Here is a 22,250-nt window from a genome sequence, read left to right on the forward strand (position 1 = left end):
GGGATAATTTGACCACGTATATATTATCTCTAAAGGTAAAACGTTTTAGAGACATTATTGCTATCATCACTTTATGCCATGTTATGATAGAATGTGTAATTACAAAGCTTGAAGTCCACGTGTTTCAATAGTGATTGTCAAGTCCTATTTTAAGCCTTTAAATCCCCTTTACAGCATCAGCCTGTGCCACTGGAGCCCACAGCTGATCACTATTGTTGCAAAGGCACACACAAAATCACCCAGATGAATGGAGTTTGTGGTTAAGCTTTGGAATGGGTTGTTGCAGAAGATTTAAGTTTGGAGTGACTTGGCAGAGTTCTTTTTAAAAGTAGGATGGAGTCCTCACTGTCTGACATGGTCTCTGCCCTACAGAGTGAAATAATGTAGGAGATTTAAAATTTTAATATGATGAAATTTCTATTGTCTTTTACTTTTTGTAACATAAATCATTTGGCCCAGTGTTTCTCAATGAGGAGTGATTTGGGCCCTCTGGGAACCTTTGGCAATGTCTGGGGACATTTTTGTTGTTGTAGCTAGGAGGTAGGTGCTACTACAATCTAGTGGGTAGAGGCCAGAGTTGTGGTAAATGTAATGCACAGGAGACCAGCATGGAAGATCAATAATGCCAAGGCCATGGAACCCTACCTTAGCCCAAAACATGATTTTATTTCTTAGTATGTGCTACCAGTATTATATTTTTGTAATTTTTAGTTTATCAACCAATAAGTTGATAAAAAAAAAAATCACCAAGCAAACATTTCCAACACTTGCTCTGTCAGTAGATTCTAAATACATTATCATGAGTATCAGAAGTAAAAAGAGCTGGGCAAGACTGTAATCCCAGAGGCTCAGGAGGCTGAGATTGGAGGATGGCAAGTTCAAAGCCAGCCTCAGCAATGGTGAGGTGCTAAGCAGTTCAGTGAGACCCTATCTCTAAATAAAATATAAAATAGGGCTGGGGATATGGCTCAGTGGTTGAGTGCCCCCTGAGTTCCATCCTCAGTACCAAAAAAAATAAAAATAAACAGTGGGCTTGGAAAGCCACAAGCATTCACTTTATCATGTGCCCCTTGTGCCTTTGTAGCAAGCAAAACAGACATTAATAGATGGACGAAGAGACTAAGAGAACCTCTTAGAGTTCATCTCTAAATCCTCTAAAAGAGACGTTACTCTCATATCACTAATGTTCTCTGTGGTGTGTTTATTATGTCTCTGAGTGACAGTAGTTTTCAAGATACTTTCACTGAAAAGTAATCTAGTTATAAATCTCATTAATTTCTTTCAGCATCTAATTTTCTGAATCTCTAAAAATAACTGATTTAACAGGATTGCATTGGTTTCCCCCATTAAAAATCTATGGGGATTAATTTTTCTTTTTATTCTCTGCACTCAGTGGTTACCCTTTGTGTGTCAAATCCCAAATCACTGTCCATTTTATATAAAGTTCAAGGGGTCCAAAATCTCACTGATAAAATTATCCTTTCCCTGTGTCCTCTTCTGATTATAATATTATTTAATATTTTGTGTAATTCTATTTCTCTTTTTAGGTTTTCACACACTTAGGACTGATTTATAGTTTGTCTCTTCTCCAAAATCTTAGCAAGGAGTAGGGCTGTGTAGAAGTGAAGTCATACCGTCTCATTTTCTTTTTTATTTCTTTTTCCACATTGTTCCTTTTTTTTCTATTTTATTATAGTCTTTATCCCTAAAGCATAAATGACTCTAACCTTGCTCTTTCAAGACTGGTGTCCCTTGGCCTGCCTAGTTTTCAGGTTAGCTTTGCTGCAGAATGGGCCCACTTTATTATTCTTAGAGAAAATTCCATGGACTACTTAGGAAATTCAAGTGTCAGGTAAAACGGAGTTTCAAGTAGCCTAAGGAATTTTTTGTTCAGGGAAAGAGTCCATGAACCGTAAAAGCTCAAAAGGCACTCTCAGGAACTTGGAGCAGTTTAAGCTTACCCTATGTATTCTTTCTGAAATCTTTTTTTTTTTTCTTATTTCTTTTAACCAAGGATTAAACCCAGGGACAATTAACCACTGAGCCACATCTCCAGCCCTTTTTATTTAGACACAGGGTCTCGCTGAGTTGCTTAGACCCTCATTAAGTTGCTGAGGCTGGATTTGAACTCACAATCCTCCTGCCTTGACCTCCTGAGCTACTAGGATTATAGGCATGCATCACTGAGCCTGCCTCTCTAAAGTCTTTTAAGTTGGACTGTTTTAGATGTGCAGGGATAATATTTTCAAAGACATCCATGTATCATTGGTGAATCCAGCTCTAAAATGTAGATTGATTTTCTAGACCATTTAGTTTTCTCTCAAATATGCCATGATCTCAAGTTTTTGTTTATTAAACTGTGATAGCAAACTGTTCCTTGAACCTACAGTGTCATTGTGTGTTAGCACTCAGCCATAAGTTGTGACATGCAGAGACCCCCAACTTCATTCTGTCTCCTTCAAGAGTTGGAAATGGACTTGAAAGAGCTTGAGTGACAGGCAACATAGGGTTGAGCGTTAAATGGCACAGTTGCATTAGGAACTCCTAGAAGGGAAGAGACCGTGGCAGAGCTAGAAGTCATAAGGCAATCAGTCTTCCAGGAAGAGCAAAACTCAGAGTGGTTCTCAAAATCAAGAGGGAACCACCAAGATACTAGATTCTCTCCTTCTGAGCAAATGTTGTACGCTTAAGCATCCCTGAATATCAGCATTATATTTGATTGCTAATTTAAAATTAAATAATTTTCACAGCATCTCCAATAATATTATAATCCATAGTCCTTGGAAAGATAATTACATACAAGGAAAAAGTTTATTTCATCTTAAATATTTTTCGTTTACAACACATTCAATACCTTTTTTATCTTGAAAAGAAAAATAGGCTGGTGTGCCTTTGAAAATAACCATGAACCTTTAGTGATGTTCTCATTGACAGATAGATAGATTGTGTCTAATTTACTGCCTTACGGCCTCTGTGATCTGCCACAAGCAAAGACACATTTTGGACAACTAGTTTAGCAACCGAACTCAAAGCCCAGCCTTAAATCAAATTAATGCCTAAAATAACATGATTTTCATAGTCATCCACATGGATAGGGTATACAAAGAAAGAATTCAGGTCAAAATCCATCATTCTCAGTTCAGATTAGCTCAGGTTCACTCAGAACAGCCACTGGGAGAGGCCTTTCCATGTTGATACTTGGGGAGAGAGAGATAAGCATAGTGCTTTTTAAATTCTTGTCCTTCACTATTTTATTCTTGCTGCTGAGATTCAGAAGGATAATTCACTTTGACAGGAAGATTTGAAACTTGTTACTCTTTGCCATTTAGTGTTCAGAAGGTTTGATGAAGTATAATGTAAATCTATGGCTCTTACTGTTTGTTTTATGTGTTATTTAGTGAAATCAGTTCAACTCTACCAATAGGCCATGAAAATAACAGGAGAAATGGTATTTTATGTTTCTGAAGTCTTGGAGATGATTTTGAACCATGACTTGTAGACTTAGAGTTTGGGATCATTTTTTGGTGTCCTGTGTTGCCATGGTATGCCTCGACATCTGATGCAAACCCAAACCAACTATGCTATCTGTGTATTTTGTTATTTGAAAAATGAAAGCTGTCAGGTCTAATCAAGATGTATGCTTACCTGTTTTTGAAATTCTGAAAGCTTATCTCCATTGCAGAATGGAGAGTTTGGAAAGAAGTATTAGAAAACGCACTCACTAAGTATCTTGTGATTGAATGTGGCCCCTTTCTCTCCTTGCTCTAGAGCTATCCATCACACTCCTCAGCAGACATCAATTCCAGTCTTCCCCCGATGTCCACTTTCCACCGCAGTGGCACAAACCACTACAGCACCTCCTCCTGCACGCCTCCTGCCAACGGGACGGACAGTATCATGGGTGAGTCCGCGTCAGGGTTGATAATGCCGGGCCGCTCTTCATCCATAGAACTGAACAGCGGGCAAGCGACAGACACTTGTCACCCAACAGAATGGACAGACAAGTGAATCAAACGGAAATAATCACTGGCTTGATCATAGCCATGGTTTTGGTCCTAAGAAACTGAAATCTGGCTTCTTGGTCCATTAGAAGACATTACGTTTAACAAGGGTTTAAGTAGACCCAAACTCACTCGCTTCTCACACTCTGGGTGAACAAAGTGAACCCCTCTTAAGACCAGCCATGGAGGACAGGTGAGAAAGGGGCCGGAATAGCTCTTAACAGTTGTTATTTACCACTTCCCAGATCCATTTCTCTGCTAAGTCCTTAGACATGACGGTGACACCCTCCTCCTGTGAAATGGCTCAGGTGACTCTTGATAGCGAGGTGCGCTCAGGCCTCTGGAGAATGTGGCATAAAGGAGTGCTTCCGGCAGGAGAGAGAGAAGATGGCTGGCATCAGAAGGCCAGAAAGGACTGGCTGCTCCTCTGTGATGAGTTAAGGGCCAAGAAGATTGTCCCTGATTGTCATGACTTGCCTTGTGGTCCTCGCCTTCAAGCAGGTGGTTGCCCAGGAGTACTCTCCTCCTGAGGGAAAATCTAGGCAGGGGGTCCCGCTACCCTAGAGGGAGGCAGCTGCCACTTCTGGATCTGCCCCGACGGCTTCCATCCACATGGGCAGCGAGCTCCGCCTTGGCGTTACCTGCCCTCCTTGAAACCTGACTTCCTTGGCCACTACTCCCTCTGGTTCTAGTTCAGTCCACACTTCCCTTGGCCTCATAGTCATTCCCAGAGGGTCACTAATGAGAATACTCTAGAATCTGTTTTTGAGAGAACATTGTGTGACAGAATAATGCTGCTATTTATCCTTCTTAGTTCTTGACAGATTTTTCCTTTTTTTTTGATGGTCTGTAGAACTTTTGGTAGTGGTGTGAATCACTTATGTGGGAGCGTTTTTTTGATGAAGGAGATGCGTTTTGAAATGTTGCAAATATAATTTCTGCCTAAGTAATACCTTCTCTGCTTATTCGGTAATTTATTTCACTCTTGGGGTGATCCATCTAGCAGCCCTTCATGATCATGCCTCACTGAGGAGCCAGTTTAGGAAAGAGTTTCCATTTCTGTGACTTAATTAATAATAAAACTTCTAGGAGTGTGTTACACTATTTTGACCTTGGAGAGCTCTGGACAGAGGTCACATGGGGAAGTTTCTTAGCTCTCAGTGCACTTTTGGCAGATTTGAAAAACAAGAAGAAAGAAAAGTGCAGAACTGAAAGAGAGAGAAAAGCATATTTCACTTCAGTGCGGTTTGACAAATGGAAAGCCCCTTTCTGCTGTCATGAGATCTGGTTATAAAGGAGAATGACCAGTCATTCATCCTCTTACATGACAGATTTCCTGTCTACTTGTGGTTTGAGTAATTTTCTTTTTTAGGAAGGTATGAAGGTGGAGCAGACCCTTGAGTTGAGGAATACATACTTAGGCTCTGTTAAAAAAAAAAAAAAAAAAAAGTAGATTAATCTGCAAAACAATCTTCCTGGTGGGAAAGGCACTATGACTTAGGAAGAAAGAGATATTATGCGATCATGTAAATCATCCTTGGTGAGCTCTGGGCAGCTTAGCCACAGGCACAGTGGGAGTGAGATCTACTTGGTTTCAACTAGTGCCTCATCATGAGCTTGTCAACACACAGGACTGTCCTCTTAGTGGGTCTGGGTCCAGTGGAGCCGTATGCGGCTTCTGCATTGTAAGGATGGGTTTAACTTGTTAGAGACTACAGAACCCCGCTAAGGGTCTAGAAAGTAATAAAAGAGCTCTAATTTGAAAAGAGGAAAGTATATAAGATTTTTGAAAGCCAGAAAAGGAATTTTTAGGAAATTTATTACATGAAATATCTCACAATAATGCATGTACTTGTCAAAATCTATTAGCAGAATATGAAAAAGTTTATAATCTTTTAGGATGTAAGTAGCTATGACAGTTCAGCTTTTTGGAGGAATAGGCTACCGTTAATTTGCGTAAATGCAGAAGTCACTTTAAGGTTCCTAGAATTCTAGAATGTTTTCCCTTAAAAATAGCATGTCCTCCAATTCTTTAAGTACAGAGAAAATTTAAGGATGATGATAAGCCTTCATACTGCACAGTGTTCTCAAGGATTATGTTTCTTCCCACTTCAGTTTTCTTAGACTTCGGTTTGGTTTTTAGTGGGTGGTTGAAAGCAGCAATGGCACCATGTCTGTATGACAAGAAAAGAAGCTTTCTCTTCTGGTGTTAGTGATACTTCACTAACAAACTGTATGGATTAATAGGATGCATCTGTAGACTTTTGAAAATATTTGGCGTACATTCACTCATTCTGAAATGCAGGAAATAAAGAAATATTACGTTGCCTATATCTCAAAGAACAAACAGAGCTAATTAAATAATTGGTAAATAGGGAACACATAGCCTGACACATGTTTGAGATTACACACATGATTCTGTAGAAAATAACTGTAAGCAATACTAATGCCATAAGAATGGGGCTCAAGCACTAACACATGGATGTCACATTTTTCAAGTTTTCTTGGTAAAAAGTTGCAAGGCAGTGCGATCCTTTTGAATGCACGGTGTTGATGTCTCAGGAAGCTGCCTTCTCAATTCAGAAGACCAGGTCTGCGTCTCAGTTTCATGTGGCAGTGTGCTTCTTAGTGGTCAGCAGTTGTCCCGAAATGAGAGTAGTCTAGCCCAGGGCCTATAGAGTGAGACTGGCGCTCTGGAGCCATCAGACAGTAACCTCTCTGGGACTGCACACTGAATTCTTGGCCATCTTATGCATTTCACAGAGGGAAAGTGCTCACTGAGGTTTGGGGTAGTTTGTTATTTGTTTTGCTTAGAAGAAGTGACCATTGTTTCGTTGTTTTATTTTTCTCTTGTCTTTTAATCCCCAAGTATTGTTTTTTGAGAAACCTTTAGGAAGTAATCAAACTTAGATTATATTAATGAGAGGGTTTTATTTTTAAATGATGCATTCATTCATGAATCAATGAGAGAATTGAAGACTGAAATATTTTATTTGTGGCATGCAGTCTACTCTCAAACCTTGTTAGCAAACTCTGGAGATGATTTTACCCATTTCTGAATTGAAAGAGGGTCTTAAGGACCCTGGAATTATATGAAAGTGATAGGCAGAACACAGAACAGACTCACAGTAGCTCAGCTGGCGTAGCGCCCCATCAAGGAGAGACGCTTTTAGGTTACCAGCACTAGAGTCCTTCAACTTGATTCCTAAAACCCTTCTAATGTTATGCTGCTGGTATATCTCAAAAGCAGAGCAGTCTAATTCCTGTGCATGTGAGCATACAGACAGAGGAGGAAAGTTAATAAATTATTAGTACAAGCTAGAGAGAACAGAAATGACTACAGGAAAGTAGCCACGTGCATTTTGCTATCCACGTATTTCCTTCCTAACTGCCGTACGTAGCCCTTCCTGACCAGAAGTAAGAGGACCCTTGACCATAGCCCAGTCCACTGAAACTTTTCAAGCTGAGAGCCTCTGAGCACTCTCTCCAGCTCCCCACTGGGAGTTGCCATCTGTGTACCTTCACAGAATGTACCTCTTGTGGCTTGGGGCTCAACATCCTCCCTTCCCCTTGGAAGGAATCGGGCATATAACTAACATAATGGATATAATAACTATTGTTGTTTTGTTAGTCTTCCACTGGCCCGCTTCCTGATGCAAGATATTTGCTATGTTTTCAAAGCTCAAATCAAGTAGTGTTGAAGGAACAGACTACCAAGATTGATTTAATACACCATGTGCTGAAGATTACTCTGAACTATCTAGCTGGATCATGAATTAATCTGGCTAACAACTTTCACTTCTAATGACATGTTTGTATGACATGATGCATTTTAGGATGTGACTTTCTTGTGGAAACATTGTGTCCCTTTTCCCTGGAGGACCTGGTTTCACAGTCATTTTATGATTAGTCACATAACACTCACTTTGTATTTTACAAGGATCTTGAGCCTTCAGATACAGTTGGGTGATGACCAGGCACAGAGTAAAAGAGTAATGTGAGTCGTGTCCAGCAGCATCATGTTGGGTGTTTGGTAGTTACAGAGACCACCAAGGCAGAACAACAAGCGAGTTTCATTGAAGTCCTCTTCACCGTTTCCTGCACATGGTCACAAGCGTGCCCCTCCCCACCCCCGTATTCATTCCTTGGAATCCTTCCTACTCCGTATTCCAGCATCGCAGACCATATTCGAGTTTTTCTTCCACAAATGCCATAGTAGCAGGAGTGCTGGAAACATTCCCCTTTCGCTCATCTTCACAGACAAGCTCAGGGCATCGTAATGCTGCTCCTACTGGTTTTATGACATAAGGGTCACTCGGACACAGTTCAGAGAAACTTCATGCTAAAGCAGTTGTCCTCGCTAAAGCAAACACACCACGGATTGCACTTCTTGTTCCTTTGATGTCTTCACGATGTTCCCGGCCTCAGGTTATGAGTGTGCAATAAAAGGGAAACACATTTTCCAAATTCTGATTTTTTTCAGAACTTGATCCCCAGGCACCACTCATCCCAGTGTTTTGTTTCGGGTGTGTTCTGAGGGGAATTGCCACTTCCCCAAAGCGAAGGCCAAGACAGAGGGTGGTCCAGCACGCAGCCCGGCCCCGCGGCCCTGCTTGCCGCTTCGTCTTCCAGCCGGCCACAGCACCTGTGATCTGTCCCGCTGAACAATACTTGGGTGGCTGGCAGAGTCGAATCCTCTTACAAAATTACAGTTCCTCTTCATAACTGCTCATCTCCCATCCATATTTATGTTGCCACTCAATTCAGAGGCTGATTATTTTTTCTCTTGAGTGAGAGAAATCGATTAGAACCAAACTAATGCAAGGAATCCGTACAGCCCTTCCCAAGTGAAGGCCATATTTCTGTGACAAGGGGTATTTGGGTAATTGCTGATGATATAAGTTGACCAAAACTTAGGCTTGGAGAGTAATCAGGTACTGATATAGTAAAGCTGAAAATGTAAATTTGATACATGTTTTGCTAAACATGATTCATTTGTTTAAGGAGGAGGAGGAGGGGAAAAATTGGACCATTTGAGATTAAAAGTATATTCCTTTTCTGATTCCGTATGCCCTTTGATATGTCCGTCATACACAAAACAAGAGAGAAATCTCTTAAGAGAAGGACCCATTTCACTTAACATGTTCAGGAAATCTTGAACATGTGTGCCCTCCAGGGTGTCCTGGAACAGAACAAAAGGCATTCCCAGTGAGAGGGTGAACTGGCCCCAGTAAACTTCTTTGAAATTTAAGCCCTGGGGTTTGGCAGTCCAGCTGTTGCAAGGTAACATAGCCTCATGTTAAAAAATACTCTTTTCTTATAGTGACTTCCATGAGTAGCCTTTGTAGTTTTCTGAAACATTTTCATGACAAGATGAGGTAAGGAGCTGGTTCTATTTCTGGTACTACTTCCTGAGTCTTAGTATCTCTGTTTATAAAACCGACACTAAGTGAAAGCTTAGTTAGAAAGGTATACTGCTATAAGAAATCATAACAGGAATATCTTGTCTCTTCTAAAGTACGATTTTGTGTGATATATAATTTATTTTGTAAAATTCTTTAAATTATTTTTATTGGTTTTCAATTCTTCCTATTTGGTTTAATGAATTTTCTTTAAAAAATTCATAATCCTCATTCTTAAATTGTTCAAAGGAAGAATTGATCTTTTAAAATTTAAGCTCTTTTGAAAACTACTTCTGTGGCAAATTTTTATCTGTAATTAATACAATATCTTGTGTTTTTTTGGGTGTAGGTTCTTTGTTAGATAAGGTGATCCCCACCCCCCATACCCAATGTGGCTCTAAACTTACACTTCATGAAGATCTGTATTCATATCAAGCAGATATCACAAATTCTTTTCATTACTCACTCTAATTTTTTTAGGGGGGGGGTGAGGGGTACCAGGGATTGAACTCAGGGGCACACAACCACTGAGCCATATCCACAGCCCTATTTTTTGTATTTTATTTAGAGACAGGGTCTCACTGAGTTGCTTAGCATCTCACCGTTGCTGAGGCTGGCTCTGAACTCAGGATCCACCTGCTTCAGCCTCCCTCCTCAGCCTCCCAGGCAGCTGGGATAATAATAAAAAGATAACGTTACTTACAGAGAAGGGAAAAGAAGATAATTTTCCTTTCCCAGATACCATGATAATAAATGCAAAATACTACTAGTGCTGTCTGTGTCTTCAGATCTTCATTATAATTTATTCAGAAATGCATTTGGGTTTTAGTTTTATTTTGGTATTAAGTCCTCTACTGCTGAGCTACATTCCCAGCCCTTTTGGTTTTATTTTTTATTTTGAGACAGGGTCTCACTAAGTTATTGAGAGCCTAGCTGAATTGCTGAGACTGACCTCCAACTTGCCATCCTCCTGCCTCAGCCTCCCAAGTCACTGGGATTACAGGCACGCACCACTGAGCTCCATGGCTGTGTTTAGTTTTTAAAGAACTTACACAGAAATTCTTCTCATTTTCTCACTAGAGATAATTTCATTTATCTTTCATCTTATATTAAAAATTTGAATATGCTTGATTTCTGTTTAGATTTCTTCCACTAGCCCAGTTCTAGGATGCCATTCCCTGATTTCAAGAAATTTCTTACATGTATAATCTTGAGTACTAATAACTCATGTAGTTTTAATATCATACATTTGTGATAAGAAAAAGAAGAGGTTTTCATTGTGTCTAATCATATTCACTTGATCATATTACCAGTTTCCTTTCATTATTTTAGTAATTCACAAATGAATATGTATACGGGTCTTGTTAACCAAATAAACATGTATTAAAAGATGACGTGGACTGGGGTGGTGACTCAGTGGTAGAGCACTTGCTTCGCATGCATGAGGCACTGAGTTTGATCCTCAGCACCACATAAAAATAAATAAATAAAATAAAGATATTGTGTCCATCTACAACTAAAACAATATTTTTTTAAAAAAAGATGATGGAACTGACGTGCAACATCTAAATATGTAAAAGTGACAAGCAGAACTTAACTATGCTGAACAGAGGCCAGGAGAAATGAAATCAGGACCTGGAGAAGCACAGGATTTGACCCTTGAAGGTCTGGCTACACCGTTGCATGTTACAGGTCGGGGAGAGGATGAGGCCTGCTGGTCCCAAAAAGGTCTCTCTGGTTCACTGGTACAGCTGGGAAAATGTTTTAGATTACACAAGTGTGCGGTGAAATTCTGCTTAAGTCATAAGCATATTCAAGATTTCCTTTTTTCATTTCACCAAACAGTGAGAACATCTTCCCCTGGAAATTGCATAGATTTTGTTTGAGTACTATGCCCCTTTGCTTGGATTGAAGCCTTAATACACACAACATGCCCCGAGTTCCAGGCATCGTTTTAATCCTGAGGGGCGTTTTTTAAAAATGAGGAAGCATCACATTATTGGCACATGGGGGACTTGGCTTCTCTGCTTTGCTCACCCTGGCTCGCCCATTTTACCATTTAGTCGTAAACACAAGTTACCTTCAGAAGGTGCATGTTAAATAGAGCTGGCTTTCATTTATACACTGGGGCATATGCCTTGTATTATACTATCCTTTGTTAATTCACTTTGTAGATAAAAGATCAATGTTTAAGGTGGTAGAAAAGCTTCATGACTATGTAGACTTATTTTATCTCTAGAATTTGAGAACACATTGACTTTTAGTAGCATAACAGTCAAATATTTTTTTAATGTGAACATGGATTTAAGTGTGTGGAAAACATGTTATTTAAAATATTCAAAATATTTTCTCTCCTTGTTAGCTGGACCAGTTATAAATTCTTTTATTGTTGGTTTTGCTTCATTCAGCTGTGGAGCACTCCGAGGAAAACCCCATTTTGCTGGGTATCAGGTTTTTCTTTATTTGAAAAGAGGTGTAAATTATTCATAAAGGTAATTCAATTCGATATTTTAAAATATATAAAGAAAAGCTGGATTTGGGGGACTTCAGTGTCCTGGAAGTGCTGCCTACACCTTAGCAATATCCGCCACATGTTGGCATGCAACTGGTCACCAGCAACCACTCCTAACCAACAAGGGGGAAAGTAATAGCAACTAAACCACTTTTGTCTTTAAACCAAGGTGTCAGCTTTATATTTTATCTGTAAAAAAATGTAACATGAATATATTTGACATCTACCTCAGCAAACAAATTAATGCTAATTAAAGATTAATGTGTTGTAATTAGCATTAAAAATGCAATTAAATTGTGAGTAAATGGACCAGGAATAGAAAATTGTTAGACGTCTCACTGCCTGGTTTTCATATTCTGCCTTTTGTTTTTGCAGCAAATAGAGGAAGCGGGGCAGCAGGCAGCTCCCAGACTGGAGACGCTCTGGGGAAAGCACTTGCTTCGGTGAGGAAATATTGACTTTGGACTCCACGCGTACCATTGTAGCAGGATGAACTTTAATCAGAAGTGGACATTTGGAATTTTAGAAAATGAATGGCAAATATCTTTGATTTTTTTTTGGAAAATGCTAGATGTCTTGCATAATGATCATTGGAAAAGTTGAGGGGGCGAGGTTTTGTGCCCTGTCCGTGGCTGGTCTCTAACATCTTGTTTTCTCATAGTGTTGGCTAAGCTGGAGTGTTCACTTATTGATCTGGGGATATTCTCTGAGCCTTTCAGTTTCTAGATTTCCTATGTAGATTTCTTTTTATTCTTTAAAGTAATATGGTGCTCACTGACCAATAATGCTAGCTTTGCCAGGATAGTTCTAAAACACTTGGGAATAGGCATTTTAAAAAAATGAGGAATCATCACATTATTGGCACCTGGGGGACGTGGCTTCTCTGCTTTGCCCACCCACTACTAGGAAGACAGAATTAAATGGTTCTCTTCCGGGATGCTGCCCAGTGACAAAATGGCATACCTTATTTGACTGAGGAACTATACCTGATATTTTGGTCAAAAGCTAAACATTATCCGTTGCAAATGTAAGTGGAGGTTGTCTCTGGTTGCTTTTTTCCTAACCATTGGATTGTAAAATAAATCCAACTTATATTAACATTGTGTCCTAAGTAAAAGTGCTTATTTAATCTGGGCCTTCTATAGCTTTGGAATCAGAATGCCCTAATTATAATGAAAGGCATTGGAGGTAAAACCTTAGAAATTATACTGTCTAACCTCTTGTTTTGTAGAAGAAGGTGTTACATTTTACATTTCAGAGTATTGGTACTGTAGTTGATGCTTACATGTATTTGATAACTTGTAATATTTAAATGAATTGCATTGGTAGCTTTGTAGTTTTAAAAACTGTTAATTGTTTATTCCTAATAAATGAAGGATTTTTTTTTTCTTCCTTACCATTTAAGATCTATTCTCCAGATCACACTAACAACAGCTTTTCATCAAATCCTTCAACTCCTGTTGGCTCTCCTCCTTCTCTCTCAGGTACTGTATCTTAAATCATATTTCATCATAGTAACAATTTTTGAGAATGATTTCCCTTTTATACATTTTGCTGTAGCAAATAGAAATTCACTCCCCTCCTCCACCCCAAAACCGAAAACATCACAGACAAATAAAACAGGATGGGAGAGACAGATTACAATATGACAGTACATTTACGTCCAAAATCTTTCTTAAAAATTAGATGATCCTTTTAGACTACACAGGCACATGAAAAATTTATTTCTTAAACTTTTCTTAGCTCTGCCAAAGACTCCCAACAGCAGAATAATATATTCCAACAAAGCATCTCAGATGGAAAAAAACTTGGTTAATGTAATTGTAAATATGAATATAGACTATATAATCATCAAATGTAGGCTACTTACACAGATCATTTCCTGTAGACATTTCAGCCTTTCCAAATTATTCCCTCTTTGAAATATGTGCCATTGGAATATTTGAGAGAAACTATAATTTTGTAAATAAATTGTGAAACAATTTTTTGGAGCATAGAAGATGTTTGCCTCTAAAATATAACAAATTAACATGAAATATGGCTTCAAAATGAATAATTATAAGTTGGAGGATATATCAGTAAGTCATTTAACGTTTCAGAGATGCATTTAAAAGACTTAATATCTTTCCTGTAGAAGCGCATCTAGAAAATCTTACCTGATATCTGTCTCACCCTGGAAAGAAGACAGATGGCTTCCAAACAAAACTAATCACATGCATTCCTGACTGAAAACTGACAGGCAAGGGATCCACTATGAATTATAGTAGGTCAGTTTTCAGTAATCCACTGTAATCCATAGTGGATCCCTTGCCTAAGAGTTGCATCCTCGAACCCTGTTTTATCCCCTGTATGCAATGTTCATATGGCCCATTATAAATTGGGTTCCCATATAAAATGGAAAGTTTCAGATTGTTGCAGAACTTTCCTAAGTGATGACTGCGACTAAGATGAGACTTCATATCAGCTATTTCCAAGCCTCCATGATAGGGAGGGTCACAGAATAAGAAAGGGATGGATAGCTGCATCCTGACATCCACGTGTCTAAAGAGGCCAAGTTGAAACTGAAAGAAATAAAGATAATCGTAAGAAGGTAATGAAGTATTATTCCCCATGGCACAAATGGAAAGTGAAGTTCAGTGGTGTTGTACTCTTCTAGTTCTGCACCAGATTCTTAGGCTCTGAAAAATGATCTCTTGTGCAGTGTCTAGAACCAGACAAGGATTGGGTAGAAAGCCCCCGAGGCCGGAGGGAGAGAGCATCTGAGTTAATGGAATGCCCCACGTCCCCATTTCAAACAAAGCAACTCTAATTCCATGTGTTCTAATTTGGAAAAAACAAACAAGCAAGCAAACAATGTTCTCAGGTTTTAAACTATGAGAACAACTAATTTAGTCTAAAGCCCAGTTCTATGGATATGTGTACCGAGGCCCTTAGATGGGTGGTGTAGCTCAGTGGTAGTGCACTTTCGCCTAGAATGAGAGAGGCCCTGGGTTCAATCCCCACTATCCTTGGAAGGAAGGAAGGGAGGAAGGGAAAGAGGGAGGGAGGAAGGAAGAGAAGGAGGATGGGTGGGCAAGGGCAAGCAACTTGCCAAGGTTACGCCATTAGCGATAGATAGTAATGCCAGAGCTCCAAGCCTACACTGTGGCTCCGCTTCTAGCTTATGGTGGGACCAGAAAGTCAGCATGCGTAATCTTTCAGGGGACTAGCACACGTGCCTGCAGCCTGTGCAGCCTGTTCTAGGTGGAAGGCACAGAAACAAGGCTGCAGATGCCACTTTCTGGGTCCTGGAAATGCATCCTGGGAAGACCACGTGCTGGGGAGAAAGAACTTTTATGAAGATATAAATAAGGGGACAGATTGCTATTTTCACACTGACGGCTCTGTCCAAATTCTGTCAAGAAAAGTAATTGAACAAAATATTCTATTTTTGTTTAGCATAAAAATACACAGGCATACCCAGAAAAGACAGGAAGAATGGATTTTAAAAGTGCTAACAGCATTGGGGCATGAGATTTCAGTGAGATCATAGCTATTAGTTTTTTCTTTTTTTGAATTATGTATTTTCTGAGCTTTGAACCCTAAATACATATTAAATTTAAAATTGGTTTTTATTTATTTTGCAGGTTAGACATTAAATGTCTAACTAAGACTCCATTAAATGTTCTCTTCTAGAAGGAACTGAGTGTACATGTTTTACATTTCAAGGGTTGTCCTGGGCTAGGGAAGCAGCTCAGTGGCCTAATGTGCACATAGGCCCTGAGTTTACGCCCCAGCATGGCAAAAGAAAGAATGAAAGGAAGAAAGAAAATGTTTTGCTTGCACAGCATTCTGGTCTGAGAAGTTCACGTGTAGTTACCTTATTGTTTAAGAGAACATCAGCATCAAAGGACTATTTTTTAAAAATACATTCAGTTGATTATTAAGTTGATATGAATCTAATTTTAATTCTCATTGTACTATCAGCAGGCACTGCTGTTTGGTCAAGAAATGGAGGTCAGGCCTCATCATCTCCCAATTATGAAGGACCCTTGCACTCCTTGGTAAGTCTCATGTGCTTCTCTCCAGCCACTTTCCAATCCAGTTTTTCCTTTCCGTCTCCTTCACATTCCAAGATGCTCCTTGTTGCCGATCACTGTGACTATCGGTCAATGTTACGCACACCAGCTTGATTACAGCCAGTCATTAGACTGCTTGTTTATGTCTGTCAATAGTGACCTGGATACTACCACAGTGGAAGGCCTAGGGTGCTGAGCATCTAGGACCAAAGAAGAGACTCAGAATCCCAGCAGGATAATGACCTCTACCCCCATGGTTGGGAGAGACCCCCTGCCTGTGACTAAATAACTTCCCTGCCATCAACCAGCTATCGCTCCTGCTCAGCCACACAGCTGGAGCACTCAAAGATTCTTGCTACCTCTACTTTGTTTCCCAGAATAACAGGTTCATAGGAGGTTTCCTCTTAACCTCTGAATAAGAGACCCACTGTTTATTTCCTCATTCACTGTGGTTCTCATAGGAATTCAGTAATATTGTTAATAGTACAGAAGTGCCTACTCTTCAGGAGGAAATAGCTGAACATTTCCATGGGAATAATTCGTACTATAAATACTCATGATGATTCAGTGTCTGACACTTTAGTCTTCCTCAACTCTTGGTGGATGGGGCTGGAAATACGCATGCAGCCACCCTGATCCATGCAGTATCTGGTCTTGACATGAGTCAGATGGGGAGGGTAGCCAGAAGTGGGGCAAGCCCATTAGTCCTTCGAAGCTGAGTTTTCCTTTTTTTTTTTTTCCTGAAAATTTCTAGATGAAACAGAAGGCATGGATTTCCCTAACTTAGTGTTATCTTGTCAGTGTTTCTGTGTCTTTCCTCTCTGCTCCCTCTTTAGGAAAATCGAAAAGATGAAAACACAAAGATGGATTCCCTCCTTCATGGTGCTCTTCTCCTTGCTGGAGTGTCTGAATCATCCAGCTATGCATTTTAGCCAATAAAGGGAACCACACACAGAGATAGCATGTGCGCTACCCAACCCATTGATTGGCAGTCTACATCTAAATAGTGCATAGTTGTTTTAAGAGTTTGCCTCCTCCTTCGGTCATTTTCCAGGACCCATCCATCCAAACCAGGCTTTTTCCAGCTTTAGAACTATAAGGCTATTTATAGTTCTGGACTACAGCTTCCATTCCTTATGGATCTGAGTTCTTAGAGGGGCTTCATAAGTAGAAACTCCTCTTTCCCCTCACTAGGAGAGCCAGCATTAGGATAGGCACATATCTGTCTTTTCATGCTTACATTTACACTCAGAAGTATGTATTATCATTCCCATTTCTATAAATTTAAAAACTCAGGCTCAGAGCTGGGACTCTAGCTCAGTTGGTAGAGCACTTACCTAGCACGTGTGAGGCACTGGGTTCAATCCTCGGCACCACATAAAAATTAAAAATAAAGGTATTGTGTCCATCTACTATAAAAACTATTACAAAAAAAAAAAAAAAACACGAAATTCAGGCTCAGAGAAGGTTAGTGACTTTTCTCAGGTCAAATAGTAGCAGACTTAGCAGTCTCAGGAGATGGTTTAACTCCCAAGCCCACCGAATCAAAATGCTCTGTACCATAGACTAACTCCATTAGACACACATTCTTCCTGTCGATATAGAATAATTAGAAATTGTTTTTCTCATGCCGTAGAACTGACCCATCTGTTTGCCCAGCACATGAGGAATCAGAGTAGATCATAGCTTGATGCGGTACAGAGCAGCACAAGGTTTAAAGTCCAGAACTCTTGATTCCAACCCCGACTTTATGTTTCCCAGCAGTATGACACTGAGGAATTAATTCACTTCTTTTCTTTGAGCCTCTTTTTGCTCTCTGTAGGAAAGGGATATTAATGTCTTTTCTATCTGTAGTACACATGAGCAGCAAGGATCAATGAGATGTTACATTTTAAAGGGTACAACAGAGAGTAATACTTGATGTCATTGATAAAAGCAAAAAAGTGAGTGTGTGGTGTGTGTGTGGCTCACCATTTTCTTTTTCCTCTAATGGAGGCCTCACCTAGCTGAGGTAAACTAGAATCCTAATGTGGCTAGAATGACAAAGGTCCTTGGGCTTATAACTATATGCAGTAGTGACTCTGTACCGTAGAGGGGCTTTGAACTCATTTAGACATCATCCTCAGTGAATGAGGGGGTCAGATCTTTGTGATGCTTCAGTCTTCAAGTTTTATATTACTTTGGTTGATAGAATTTTAGTGATTTTTTTTTTTCTGTAACAAACTTGGGGGCCTTACACACACATGTGCACACACATGTAGACTGGTATTGATAGTAGACAAGAAGCAACTCACACAGGTTAAAAACTCAGTAGGAAGACAAAATCTGTATGCTTTTACCTGTCTCTGACTTGAAAATAATTTAATTAGGAAACTACAAATAGGCCATCTTCCACTGAACTCTTAACTCATCCCTTCCGGGATGTCTTGGGTTTTGGTTTGTTGTTGTTGTTCTTTTTACATATGTGCCTAGTCGGAAAAAAATGTAGGCCCAACTCCCCATCACAATGGCTTAGGAACCTACTTCCTCAATAAGCCTCCTAATGCACAGACTCTTTCTTGAAATTCAATGAATCATCTTTCGTAGAGTAAATCTAAATTATCTTTCAAGCTAAAACAGTTCAGTGTAGCATACGTACACAGTAATGTCCTGGAAGAACTTTTTTTTAAATTTACTTTTTCATGTAAATAATACTATAATTTTAACATCAACATTTCCCACCAGTTTTCCAGGAAGGACATTGTGTATTTTTATTATTGTTCTAAGGCAATTAACTTTATTGCAAACATATATTCAAGAACCAAAGTGTGGTTTGTGTCAATCAAAGTTCTCCTTATGTAACTAACCTATGCATGTATTTCAAACTAAATCAAATTTTACATCATTTATTAACCAACAGCAAAGCCGAATTGAAGATCGTTTAGAAAGACTGGATGATGCGATTCATGTTCTCCGGAATCATGCAGTGGGCCCATCCACAGCTGTGCCTGGTGGTCATGGAGACATGCACGGGATCATTGGGCCTTCTCACAATGGAGCAATGGGTGGTCTGGGCTCAGGGTACGGAACCGGCCTTCTTTCAGCCAACAGACATTCACTCATGGTAAGTGATGAGATTTGTAGAGTATACAAATTTGTACAGTGCGGAATTAGAATTTCAGGTTTAAATAACTACTGCTGCTGGCTTTTCTAAAGCCGCTTTATTGAGAAAACAAAAGTTCACCCATTTATAGTATACAATCCAGTGTATTCTAATGCATTCACAGGAATGTGCAGCCATCATGACAGTCTAGTTTTAGGACATTTTAGCCCACTGTAAAAAAGAAAATTCATCAGGCACTTATTTCCCACCCTCTGCCTCGGACAACCACTAATCAATCTACTTTCTGTCTATAAATTTGCCTAAATATGGACAGTTTCCATAGATGGAATCACATAACACATGTTGGTCTTTCTGACTAGCTGCTGTTAGTTTGCATAATCTTTTCAAGGTTTATCTATATTTTACCACATAGAGAGCTTCTTTTGTTTTCACTGCCAAATAATATTCCAGGCATGGCTAGACCACATTACATTTATCCATTTATTAGGTGATAGGTAACTTGGTTTGTCTCTGGTTTGGGGCTGTTATGAGTGATCCACCTATAAATGTTCAGGTACAAGTTTTTGTGTAAGCACATGTTTTCCATTCACCTAGCATATATCCAGGAATGAGTTGTTGGGTCACTGATGGTGTTTTAAACCATTCATCTTGGTGACTTTGATTTAAGGGTTCAACATTGCCGAAATTTCAAATATGAACAGGTTGGGCTTATTATTATTATTCCTATCCTTATTATTATCATTATCATTAAAGAAGCCAAAATGGTCCCTTGTGTCCTCAGTATGGGAGGTAGAAACATATGGTAAATTTGTTTGTGTACATACATGTTATGGGATTGTGAAATCTAATGTAGAGAATAGTTTTGCCACCACATTTATTTATAAATCTTATTTATAAAGAGTTTATTTGAATAATCTGTTAGCAGATTTGTCCACCTGACAATTGGAGTGTCTCTTACTCTTTTGAAAGAATTTTAGAAAGCATCTTTGGGGTGTGTTACAAAGACACTGAGAATATTAACAGAATATTAAGTTGTGACAATTAATGAAGTGACTAAATAGTGTAGAATTTGATGATATTATAATAATTCTGCTCTATCCAGACTCCTGTCTGGTCATAAACACCTTAGTGTCCTACTCTGTCCCTTCTAGATTTTTTTTCTAAAAATTGCTTGAATGACGGTCTCTTTTCTGGTAGCATCTTTTGTTTAAAGACATTCTAAAGGAAACACAAAATAAGTACAAATTATTAGGAGGTTCTTCAAGTTCTTGTTCAAGAGTAGTATTGTGTCCTTTCAGTTTCTCCTACTAAAACACTAAGATGAAGAGTACTGTCCTGAGCAGTGTAATATCAAAACCTGCAACCAATTTGAAACCCAAAATACTGGATTATAAATAGAAGCAATGAACTCACTTCTAAAATGTGGAAAGATATTTTTGAATGCCAAAGCTGTATCTTTTTTTCTTTTTTTTTTTCTTTTCCTTGACCTCTACCCTAAAAAATTCATGACTAAGTAAAATTTGTTCATAGTGGTTGCTAAGAGTTTTAAAAAGGAAAGTCTAGATTTTAATTTGGCTTGGCCTCAGGTAATGTGTTAAATACACTTGGGATGCATATAATATGAGATTTTCATTTGTACAGCTCTTTTTTTTTTCTAACTACGATGTTTAAACAATACTGCTTTTAATTAAGAAATCTGGCTTTATTAAAAGCCAGATCTGTGACTTATAACCATTTCTGTATATCTGCTCTCAATCAAGAGAAAAATAGTTTAATTTCTATAGCTGGGTTCGTTTTGCATATGTTAACCGGATGCAGCACGCAGCCAGGGCATTGCTTCAGAGACTGTCTTTCCATAAATATGTAAAGTTTGTTCTTAAGTACCAGATGTAGGTTAAGTGGTTCTTTAACATACTAAACTATACATAGATGCTTTTTGGAACTATTTGACCTTTGAATTGCCTCCTCTTTGAGTCTGATTCAGAGATGGGATGGGAGGAAAAGTCTAGAATTATTTTTGGAGATGGGGAGTTGAACTGATTTCAGTGCAGGGGAACAGGAGAGAATAGAACAGAACCATTTTGAAAAGGGAAATAATTGGCCAATATAACACAGACACCTCTTTGATTGGATTGGGAAAGAAAAAAAAAAAACTATCTAGAAGCAATAGAGCTGCCAGTTTTGTGGACGAGGAAAAGTTCCTGTTCACTCTTCTGAGACATCTTGTATTCAATTAAGGACAGCCATGGAGCCAGCCAAAACGTGGTGCCACCGCTGTCAGCAACCTGCTGCATCTGACCCAAAGAGGGGCTAGTTACCTTTTCCCCCTTTCTTCTTGAAAGACCATTTAGCCTGTCCACAGAATCCTAGATCCTCAGTCTAAACATTAATGTGTGTGGAAGAGGCTGGATTGGCATATCTTTCCTTGTGCAAACTGGTATGAATTTAAAAAAAAAAAAAAAAAACTAAGAACAAAGGAAATAGTTTTTGAATTTAGTCAGTCTAATGTTAGCCTTTGACCATTGGATACATTCCACAATAAAAGGGAAGTTTAAGGGGAAGCAAAAAAAAAAAAAAAATGCAAAACAAACCCCCCCCTTTCCCCAAAACAACAACAAAATAAAAAAAAAAAAAATCAAGGAGGATACTGGTAATGTTTTCCACATTTGAATTTTAATACATGAAACAGGCTATAAAACTTTGGCCAGCTGCAGTAAATAAAGTAGCAGCGGGAGGTATGCACCGGAAATGTGGCAGAAAGCACTGGAAAGAGGCACATTGGGCTGCACACCTTCCCAGGTCCTGGACCGGAAGTGAGGGGCCAGGGACTCCAGGCTCATCCCAGGGTGGGAGTCGTTTTGAGCAGATCCCCTTTCTCGCTCTCCTTCCTAATTCCTTCTGATTAAAGAATAGTCAGCTTTGAATCCTCTTGACCTCAGTACTCTGCTGGTTCCCCCCCTCCCCGCCTCCTGAAAATCAAAACAAAATGGCTTGATAACTTGGAAGATGATGTAAGCCTTTCTTTCTGGTGCAGCTTGGATTTGTGGTAGGGAAAGCTGTGGTTCTGCCTCAGCTATTATGTTATCTCATTTAATTGCTAACATATTGTACTTAGCTTTTGATTCACAAAAATGTTTTCCTTGGAGTTCTGAAGTAGGTCTTCTGTGATTTACT

General features: G+C 39.2%; 1 protein-coding gene across 17 annotated transcripts in view; it reads left to right on the forward strand.

The window, feature by feature from the left end:
- Tcf4 (transcription factor 4) overlaps positions 1-22,250 on the forward strand; it is a 343,890-nt gene that overhangs the window by 297,806 nt on the left and 23,834 nt on the right. For 12 of the 17 annotated variants that reach the window (XM_076837111.1, XM_076837105.1, XM_076837108.1 and 9 more), the window contains 5 exons: positions 3,769-3,901; positions 12,291-12,358; positions 13,321-13,399; positions 15,882-15,958; positions 18,873-19,076. In XM_076837111.1, the coding sequence (XP_076693226.1) occupies positions 3,769-3,901; positions 12,291-12,358; positions 13,321-13,399; positions 15,882-15,958; positions 18,873-19,076 (561 nt within the window). The remainder of the gene's footprint in view (positions 1-3,768; positions 3,902-12,290; positions 12,359-13,320; positions 13,400-15,881; positions 15,959-18,872; positions 19,077-22,250) is intronic. The other 5 variants (XM_076837107.1, XM_076837110.1, XM_076837123.1 and 2 more) reach the window with 1 other exon arrangement.

The sequence above is a fragment of the Callospermophilus lateralis genome, chromosome 17 (genome assembly GCF_048772815.1).
Source record: "Callospermophilus lateralis isolate mCalLat2 chromosome 17, mCalLat2.hap1, whole genome shotgun sequence".
Taxonomy (NCBI): Eukaryota; Metazoa; Chordata; class Mammalia; order Rodentia; family Sciuridae; genus Callospermophilus; species Callospermophilus lateralis.